Genomic DNA, 11,161 nt, shown 5'->3' with positions numbered 1-11,161 from the left:
TGTATTCTGTATTTTGCACACGTCTTCGTACACTAGCAATGAGTGTGCACACCCATCGGAATGGGAACTGACAGAGAGCTAGTAACAGTGTGTGCCACAGCCCTAAGCTTAGCATATGGATGGAAAATTAAAAACCACTGTAATTTTAATGTTGAATTTTAGAGGATTATACTTCAAATTCAAGATAAATGATGGCACAAACATTCATGCCAAAACAGAATGACAGCTGCAATAGTTAAAGGGATGTGAAAGTTTAAAGGAGAAATATACTACAGGCTTGATAACACTACAGGGTTAAAAAGGTTCAGAGCGATTTAATTACTCTCAGGTAACCAATCCTGCTGGGACAAGGCCTCCTTGTGTATATTGAGATGGCTTTACCTCACAGTACCTTTCAAACTAAATAATAGATAGTAACCAGAGATCTGATCTCACAAAGATGGTGGTAATGCTCTTCTACTTTGTCTACTCACTATACCGAAGGCTTCAGAAGGTATTAAACACATTTTATTTATTAAAGAGTGAGACTCTACCTGGAATTCTGGGAAAAATGGTACACATGTACCAGCTAATGTTTGGACCTAGTGTGTGAAAGTAACAGGCACTACAGATTAGAAGCTCCAATACGGTTGGGACTCATGTGGTGAATATGTAGGTGCTATATAAAGGCTAACCAACAAAAAAAACTAAAAATAAAGCTACACACGATAATATAATCTGGATTCCATACAGCATTATCTACTAAATCTGTTAAGTAAACAGCTGGTCTTTTTGTAACTGCAATTTAATTTGAGATCTGTTGCTTAGGAATGAGTTACCACGCAGGAAGTATAACTATGTCACAGAACAAAAGTGGCAACAATCATACCTTTGTAGCAAGCTGAGACACAGGGGACTGCACTTCTTCTTGAAGCAGTTGGTCTTTGATCTGGGAGTGGAGATAACAAATGACTGAATTAGGTAAAACACTGTTTTGACAAAAAAAAAAAGAAAGTATGTTCTTTTTCCAGATATTTGAAGGACATTGCATGCATAATGTTGGCCACCAACTGCCATGTTCTATATACACAAACACCCAACCTGCACAACGCTGGAATGGCCCACGGGCTGAGTGCTTAGATCACTAGGCTGATGTTCCTTTGAAGTTCAGAACTAAACCTTAATAAAGCTATGAAACCTGTTCCCTGTTGTGTTCAGTGGTAGGTACAGGTATCGGACCCCTTATCCAGAAACCCATTAGCCAGAAAGTTCCTGAATTGCGGAAAGGCCATCTCCCATAGACTCCATTATTAGCAAATAATTAAAATGTTTTAAAATGATTTCCTTTTTCTCTGCAATAATAAAACAGTACCTTGTACTTGATCCCAACTAAGATATAATTAATTCTTAGTGGAGCCAAAACAATCCTATTGGGTTTAATTACAGTTAAACTAATTTTTTAGCAGACTTAAGGTAGGAGATCTGAATTACAGAAAGACCCCTTCTCCAGAAAACCCCAGGTCCCGAGCGTTCTGGATACCAGGTCCCATACCTGTACCTGGAACAAGACATGGCCAGAAACCCAGTGTTCCAGTTAATGAACTAAAGGTTACAATTCATTTTTTTTTTCCAATTCAGCTCGCATTAGAGAATTACAAACAAACAACAGATACATCACTGAACATTATTTTTCATTACAGAAACATTTTGTGTATGCAGAGAAACCTACAGCAGCTCACTGCAATAGTGCATAGCTGATCAGCCATGGTTAACACCAAAGGAATGTTAAATGTTTTAAAAATGTTGCTGGCTTACTGGGCATGAAGAAAGATTAATAAGACTTCCAAGAACACAAGCTGAAGAGGAAAACACAATGGCCCTCTTTAAAAATTATAGTTTTAGAATAAAATGGCATGAATTATTTTACACTGCACAGGAAGACAAAAAACAAAAATATGTTCTTTTGTACAGTGTAGAGGTATGAGATCCATTTTATGGAACGGGCAGAAAGGTCATCTTCCATAGACTCCATTTTAATCAAACAATTCAACGTTTTAAAACATATTCCCCTTTTCTCTTTATTAATGACATAGCACCTTGTACTAACTAAGCCTAACTAAAATAGAATTAATTCTAATAGATGGCAAACCATCCTACTTAATGTTTAAACATTTTGGATAACAGGCCCAATAGCTCTAGTTTGTTTCCCTAAAGCTGACCATACATGTACCAATAAAACTGTATGAAACAAGGTTACTTTTTAATAATAACAACATGTACCTGTTAGGTGTAGTGTAAGTAATGTTTTGCTGCACATTAATATTTGTTTAGTGTCATCCATTGCTTGCCCTTGCAAGTCTGTTTAGTTGTGTTACAAAAATGCCAACCTTCTGGGAAACCAAACTTATGCCCTTTCTCTGCTGCCACGGATCAGTATAATTACATGTGTGTAAAAGTCTCACTTGGCAGAAGTGTTGCAAAATGAAACATGTGAGAGCCACCTGAGCACCAAGCAGCTTAGCAGCCTGCACTGTGTAAGAGTGAGGCAGCTTACACTTGCTGTGTGGTTACAGAAACAAAGGCATACTCCTATGTTCATTGATTTTCTAATGGCTTTTACAAGAAGTTTGAGTCACTGCAGTAGATGCTTAAAATATAAATAGTTTAGGTATCACCATTGCCAGAGTCCCGTTTTGCGATTTCGTACTGACCCTTCAGCTAGCCTACACCAGCTACTGAATCGCTGCAATACTCTGCTTGCTCCGCAGGTTGCCCATGTGGCCTTTGTAGCTAGAACTAAGTTAACTCTGAAGAATGGACATAATTTGGAGGTACATAACAGATAAGCCAAAAAGAAAGCTAAATTCTTTAACAGGTCTAAACAGGACTGTACCATTGTATCTAAAGTTATATTAGAACTATATCTACTGCAAACTAATTAACACACTTTCTTGAGGATCAAAAGAAGAAAGAAATGGAAATCTGTCCCTGTGGGGAAAACACTGCTCAAGACAGTAGCTAAATACTATATACACACTGATTAAAAGGAAGTTTAAATGGACCCTGCCTGACACTGCAGGATACTGACATGTCTCGGCTGCTTCCAATACATCTTCAGCAAGTCGCAGCATTTCCTCCCTGCAAGTGCAGTCTGTAGGAAGGGTAGATCAAAGCCACGGAGCTTAAGATGTGTTTTACCGGATAAATAGGGAACTGCTTCACTTCTCTCTAACAGCAATGAACGATTTATCCAGGTGCAAAGGTTTTGCTGCCAAATGACACTCAAAATTATGTGTTGAAATCTGAACATTCACAGATGTTATGGATCTATTTGTGATCACAATAATATAGATTTCTGCAATATAATTATAAAAATTTGAGTTTGGCATTAGTGCAGAACTGTCGCAACAGAGGACTGCACCCAAGATATGCCACTTGAATAGCAAAGTATACAATCAGTAAATATAAAAATACTGACTTAAGAAATATGCCCAGCATACTGCTATACAAGCAGAGAATACTAAGGGATAGATATATACTGCTTTCAACAACAATTAAATAGAACTTATTTAATTATTTCAAAATTTAACGTAGCACACGTAGCTGGAGACCTGACAGTGTCACTCAAATACAAAGCAGAATTCACCCATAGGTTCTATGTTTGCAGTTTACACTTTACTCTGTGCTGTAAGGCCAGATCAGAGGACCCTGCCATGTCAAGAGTTACATCAATAACCCTGAAGGTGTCATTAGGTTTTATCAGCTGTTCAGACCAAAAAACAGGTAACAACTCAATGTTTTGTCTTTGCTACTTTTCTGCTACATAGACAAATCTCCTGGCAGGGCATTAGCCCAAGGGAAGATATTTAGTTATTATTCATGCTTCTAGATCATGTGTACATAGCCTTTGCATTGGAGATGCTTTTCCTATTTTTCTACACGCTATAGCACTTTGATGGAAGTATTATTTATACTGAGAAACACCCTAGAGGTTGGAGCTTTGTTTTGCTTCCTCAGTTCAGCTGATGTCAGATCTTCCAGTAACCCTTTAAGTAAAAAGGGACCAAAGGTTCATTAGAATGCCAAAATGTAGTACCTATGGCACATTTTATTTACAATGGCAAGGAAAATGTAAATCACTGCCAGTGCTGCACTGCCATGTTTTGTAAGCTCCCAGCAGTCCCTTGAGTCTGTCGGAAGATAACACATTCCCAGTACAGTAAAATATTTAATTTCTGTTATACTGCATGGCACTGGCAGAACTATACCCTGGGAGGGCATTGAGCAAACAGAGGCTTAAGGTTTTAAAGCCTAATGATTTACACTTTCCTTGTCGTTCAAAAGGGCTATGTGTTAAAATGTACAAATTTGCCTAGGCTTAGTAACTCAGAGCAACCAATCAGATGTTTCTGTTTTTTTAAACAGGTAACTGGGAATTTTTATCTGCCGATTTCTGTGTGTTATATACCAGTTGCAACACAATATTGGGGCTAATTTATAAACAGTGGGCAAATCAGCACCTGTGTAGTAACCCATGGCAACCAATCAAATGTTTGCTTTCATTGTTCAACTCGCAGATTTCTAAAAAGAAGTGAGGCAGTAACTGGTTGCTATGGGTTACTGCCCATGTGCAGATTTGCACACTGTTTGTAAATGACCAACATCTGTACATTCAGAACCCATGAATAAATATTTATTTGAGGTATAATTCTATTTTTTATAAGTAGCGGTTTTATGCTGTGTTTAGAAACCTATGAATCACATCTGACCCATTTATCGCCACATAAGTTTTCATACCATTGTTTTCTTAACAGCTTATCTGTTCTGCAAATATGGGCCCTGCAGCCCTAATGGAACTTAAATGGCTGTCTCTGTGGCTACACAGGAACTTATTTATACATATTACAGTGCTAATAAAACACCTACTGTACTGCAGAATAAATAACCCTACTATTATGGGTGCAACTGACCTGAAACCTGCAGGGGCCTGGGTGGCCCAGAGCTTGAAATTGCCTGAATAGGCTGATGTGTGGGGTCCATGTGCTTCCAGTTTAGACACTGATACGTAGTGTGAATAGCTCATTAATTAAAGCAGAACTTACTACAGACAGCTATTTATGGAATGTCATTATTTATGGTAATCCTGCAGTCTTCAAAACCTAGAGCAATGTATTTTCACAGAGAAAATACATAATCACAGTGAAAACTCTTTTCACAGAAAAGCTTATTTTTACCATTTTACTTATGATTTAGAGGGGGAGTATAGACTCGATTTCATGAGTTCAAGAATACCTTTTGCCTATTGTTAAACAGGGATACTGATGCTGCTCCATTGTTTGGATCTTGTAAAGTAGATAATTATCTTACCAGTGCACAGATAAACCAGTATGCATTGGGATTATCTGTGTACTGGTAATCTAGTCTATCTTGCAAGGACAAGAATGGAGTAGCTTCAATTTTACTGTCCAGCGCAAGAAATATCAAAAACCAAGGTTTGTTGAAACTAAAATAATTGTCAAAAACTATGTTTGGTACAAGTCCTATTCATTGCACTCATGCTGAATATACAGCCTCTTTAAGTTTGCCCTAATGTATTTCAACTTTATTTTCCATATCTACAGAAATCTATATTAATATTATATACCTGTAACTGTGCTCTGTAATCTGGCTAATTTGGCTCATTTACTTACAGTGGGAAAATTAGCTCTGAACACAGAAGGCAACCAATCATATTTTAACTTTCATCATTCTTCCTGCAGGTAGCTAAATAACTAAGTGTTATGGGTTACTGCCCATTTGCAAATTTACTAATATTTACCATCAGCAAGTGAGTTGTTATGTCAAACATAACCTCTCTCAATGCCAGGTTCACTGTGTTTACTGGCTGATGGAATGGGGTCATCAAAAACAAAAAGAACCTTCTGTCACATGCTGAGCAAGGTACTGTGGGTCTAAACCCAAAAAATGAATTGAGGTTAACACAATCAGGGAGCATCTCTGAGCACTTTTGCAATTTAAATTTACTTTCTCGTTTTAACAGTTTCTGAGATTTTAGCATTTCCAGACTGCAAATACCAGGCTTTTGGCTCAATTGGAAGACAGCAACACTAGGGTTAACTGAATACTGTAGTAGGCCTTCAAAACCTGTTGAGTTGCATAGCAGTTAAAAACTGTAAATATCTCAGACACCCAATGGTAAATATAGAGAAAGTAGACACCACATCCCTGTAGGTTAGGGCAGGTCTGCTTTCTCTATAAGGGGTGGGAGTTACAGGTGACCAACCTGTGATTTTAGGTAACTTGGGGTGCCCAGAAAAAAAAGAGATGACAATAACTACAAATAGTTAATAATAATTACTTTACCCAACGCTGTATTAAGGTAATGCTCTACTGCGCTTGCGCCAATTATGGATGTTACAGGTATCTGGGCTCCGCCAGCAGACTTAGCTGGGAAGTATATGGTGGTGGTTAGGGAGGATTTTTGAGTGCAAATTCTATTTACTATATAGACACCCTTGAGCTGCCCCCCTAAAGCTGGCACCTTTGGCACCAATATGGTAACAGATCAGTAAGAAATGAAAATTTTTATGACCAATTATCTTTCTTTTCACTTTAGAACCTTACCCTTAAAGAAACAGTAACACCAAAAAATGAAAGAGCTTTCAAGTAATAAAAATATAATGCACTGTTGCCCTGCACTGGTAAAACTGGTGTGTTTGCTACAGTAACACTACTATAATTTATATAATAAGCTGCTGTGTAGCCACGGGGGCAGCCATTAAAGCTGGAAAAAAAGGAGAAAAGGCACAGGTTATATAGCAGATAACAGATAAGTTCTGTAGAATACTATAGTGTTTTATCTGTTATCTACTATGTGCCTGTGCCTTTTCTCCTTTGAATGGCTGCCTCCATGGCTACATAGCAGCTTATTTATATAAATTATAGTAGACTTTCTGAAGTAAACACACAACTTTTACCAGTGCAGGGCAGCAGCACATTATATTTTAGTTACTTTTATACACTTTCATTTTTTAGTGTTACTGTTCCTTTAACCTTAATGCCCTTAAGTTCCTGCAGGCATTACTACCTTTGAAATTAAGCAAAATCCCCTTTGGTTACAGAAAAGCAAGCATGACCACAACAACACAGCCCAGTAAATAAATATTAGCACATACAGCTCCTTGCAGGCAACATTTCCCTACTAGATACAGCTCACAGTCTGAAAAGAAATATAATCGGTCATGGAAATATCCTTTTTTTTCTGACTTACCGTAAGTAGTGAAAGCTATTCACATAAATTTAACAGTTTGCTATGTGCCATCTGTAACCCCATAGTGTGTCCCCAAAATTGGTGTTAGATTCCCTTAGGTTAAGAAAAAAAAAAAAACAACATGACCAGAACAACCCAGCACAGTAAATAAATATTAGCACATACACAATCTTAAAGCGATGGAAAACACACATAACACGTTACATAATAAATAGTAAGTCAAAAACAGAGGGATTAGATTTCTGCCTCCTAACCATATTTATGGACGCCAAAAAGCATGTGCATTGCCTGCCTTACAGCTAATTTGTTTTTGTCCTGCAAATATAATTAAACTTTCTGTTGTTTCATAACAGCAGGGTCCCATTTTATGGAATATTTTACATGGGCAGAAACACGGTAGCCCACCTCTTATATTAATGAATAAATATCTAAAGATGAATTAGTCTCTAATTCAGAATAACAGTTATGATTTACTAAAACAATGACCAATGTGAAAGTAAGTCCAACTTACAAACTATTTTCCATTAACATGGTTTTCACGTTCAAGAGAGAAAGAATATAATGTATAAACCAACATGACATGCCAGCATCTATAAGAGACTGCCTCATACTAGGTGCTCCAATTGTGAGGCCTTTACCCCACCATTTGGTGTAGCAGTCATTTGATCCAATCACATAGCATGTTTTTGCCCAGAGCACCCAACTGCAGTTTGGAGAAAATTGGTTAATATGATCCAAAAGGGGCACCTCCTCCCATCCCCCCTCCTGGACTATCCAATCACATCACTAAAATCAACAAACTGGATCAGATCAGTTTAGAGGTCCACATGCATGAATCACACATAAATATACTGTGTTAAATTAGGGTTTATAAAAAGCAATTAAATGGGACACATTTAATCAGTATGACAGCCCTAAATATCTGGCTCTAAGGGGAAATTGGCTAACAATTCTCCTAATATGACATGGCACCAGAGAGACAGTATATTATAAAATAGGAAAACCTATATTAAAATTTTTAAATAAGAACAATAGGCAGAATTTCAACACAAGTCCTATTGAATGTGCTTATTTTTAGCAAAGGCGTTTTTAGGTGTATACTGCCCCTTAAAGTTGTCAGACCCCCTGGAACCTTCTATCAGACAACCAAAGTTCTTCCATCAGTAGTGATGAATTTTACCTGTAGCTCTGCCTTGACAATAGACAATACAATAATAAACACCCCCAACCATGTCCTACTTTATGCTTCCATAGTAAATTATTCAGCTATACCCTCTAGGTAAATAATGTATTAAGGGAGTAGGTGTAACATTTAAGGGATTCTGTCATGATCTTTATGGTGTACCTTGTACTTCTAAATAACATTGTTTACATAGCAAATAATTCACTCTACCATTTAAACTGTTATTCTTGAACCAACAAATGTATTTTTTTAGTTATAATATTGGTGTGTAGGCTCCATCTCAGTGCATTGTGCCTCAGTCTGAGCTTTCAGAAGGGGCCAGATCTACACCACAAAAACTGCATTTAGGTAACCTATTGTTTCTTCTGCTCAGTGTAACTGGAGGAGTCCCAAGTTGGACTTGCTATTCTGATGTCTAGCACTTTTAACAATACAGGTGTCAGGGAGCTGCTGTCTTGTTACCTTTCCATTGCTCTGCTTATTGGCTGCTGGGGGGAAAGGGAGGGGGTGATATCACTCCAACTTGCAGCTCAGCAGTAAAGTGTGACTGAAGTTCATCAGAGCACAGGTCACATGGCTGTGGCATTCTGGGAAATGAAGAATATGGCTAGCCCCATGTGAAATTTTGAAATTAAAATACAAAAAAAATCTGTTTGCACTTTTAAAAACCATATTTAAATGCAGGATTCCACTGGAGAAGCTCTATTAACTAATTTGAAAAAAATATGCTTTCCTATGACAGTATTCCTTTAAGGGTGATGTCAGCTCATGAGACATTGGTAACATAACACCCAAAGTAAACATAAACAATAAATCTGCCTTAAACCTTTAACTGCCAATGACATACGGTACGTCGTTGCAGTAAAAGGCTTTATCTGCCAACGACGTGTGGTGTACGTTGTTTGGCAGATAAGGTTACTCTCTGCAGAAGCGGCATGTGCCACTTGGTAGTTTGGAGTAGACAGACAGTTGTGCCTATTCTGGATTCCCCAGAATCTGTTCTTTCCAGAAATGTTTAATTTTCTGGGATAAACTTTCTGTTAGAGGAATTTTTGGCCTTGAAATCTAAAGTTTGCAAGCTTTCTGGAGAAGTGCTTTGGAAATTTGGTAGTGTACTGCCTATACCTATACAAGTGAGAAATCTCCATAAAACTATATATATTTGGTATTGGCACGTTCAGGAGACATGGGACTTTCCAAATCAGTTGTATATTCGTGCATAAAATAATCTTTGTTTCTGGTATGTGTGTTTATATTATGGAAAATATAATTTTTTTTAATTTTGTAGACATTTAGAAGCCTATATCTTGCTACAGAATTGGAATTACACCAAAATTCGATTATATTTTGAAAGCTTAGGTTGTCCTGAAAAAAAACCGATATATAGTTTTCCTGGGTAAACTAAAAGTCCCCCCTAGGAAAGGCCCCTAAAGTGAAACAGTGCAAAATGTTCAAAAACTGTCTGGCAGTAGAAGTTCCACTTTGACCAAAACAGCTGGCAGTGAAAGGGTTAAAGACATTATTTCATTGATTTTTATTATCTGACCTCCACTGGAGTAACTGAAGGTGTACAATAGTTGTAGTCAATTTAATTAAAAGAAAATGAATGCCCAAAACACAAGCAGGATCAAATCTAATAATCCTACACAGAAATAAAGGTGATAATCTTTAAACAAGCCAGAGTAATTTAAATTTACATTTGTAAATAAAGGTCAGAATAAATAACTGGAGGAACATATGAGATTATACACATTGTAAATTAGATTCAGACAACCCTGCATATAAATGCATGCTCTGTTAGGCAATGTCATGTGATACCGTCCTTCTTAAATGAAATATCCTGTTTATTTTAATTTTGTATACAAATCCAGTAAAATATTAGGACATAGATAATTTAGATTTGATCAGTATTGCCATTTAACCTTTGTACAATCAGACTCTTTAGATTCAGATCAAGATTCTTTCACAAAAAACGGCCAAACTTAAAATGTGTAACCAATACCCTGTTACTGGCAATAAGCAGAAAAAGAAAAGCACTTGGGAGGTCAGGCTGCAGGTGGTTTCCCCAAGCACACATTCCTTAGATGACCCACGGTCAACACAGACTTCAAACACAGTACGACACAATGAGGTATAGCGAGTGTAAGCCTATTTATGATATCAGTGATGATGTCAGGGTGATACACATTTTCCACCCTCCTAAGGACAACGGTAGTGTGAATATCACATAATGTACATAGTATAAGACAGTCTATACTGGGTGACATGGGTTATGGAAACATTTCTGGTCCATTAAAATAGAAAAAAGGGTATTTAGAATAATAGGTTCTAAAAAAACTGCTTCTCATGTCAATTTAAATTTGTGTGTTTTCCATATGACTATGTAAGGATGCCGAGGCTGTACTGGATATGTATGTTACAAAGAATATTAGGGTAAGGGCACACGGTGCGTATATGTGCTTCACTCTGCCCTACATTTTTCAGTCAGGCTAAGAGAAGTGGATCTGCTTGCTTACACTGCACTGCGTGCCTGCACCATAGACTGCCGTAATCGCCCAAATGCGGGCTGAAAGGGTGTAGCGGATCAGATGTTGGCCCGAAAAACTCAACAGCAGATGTTTTTCAGGCCAACCTCTGATCTGCTCTGTGTGCCCAGACTCAGGCAGTTACGGTAGTTTTTAGTGCACCGTAGGCAAACAGATCCACTTTTCTTAGCCTGATGGAACAAT

General features: G+C 37.5%; 1 protein-coding gene across 3 annotated transcripts in view; it reads right to left on the bottom strand.

Annotated features, from left to right (window-relative positions):
* Positions 1-11,161, bottom strand: part of tdrp (testis development related protein) — a 66,261-nt gene that overhangs the window by 30,720 nt on the left and 24,380 nt on the right. For all 3 annotated transcript variants that reach the window (XM_012962978.3, XM_031901700.1, NM_001016270.2), the window contains one exon: positions 869-928. In XM_012962978.3, the coding sequence (XP_012818432.1) occupies positions 869-928 (60 nt within the window). The remainder of the gene's footprint in view (positions 1-868; positions 929-11,161) is intronic.

Source organism: Xenopus tropicalis, chromosome 5, assembly GCF_000004195.4.
Source record: "Xenopus tropicalis strain Nigerian chromosome 5, UCB_Xtro_10.0, whole genome shotgun sequence".
Taxonomy (NCBI): domain Eukaryota; kingdom Metazoa; phylum Chordata; class Amphibia; order Anura; family Pipidae; genus Xenopus; species Xenopus tropicalis.
The sequence above is the reverse complement of the archived record's forward strand: the minus strand, read 5'-3'. Positions and strand labels throughout refer to the sequence as shown.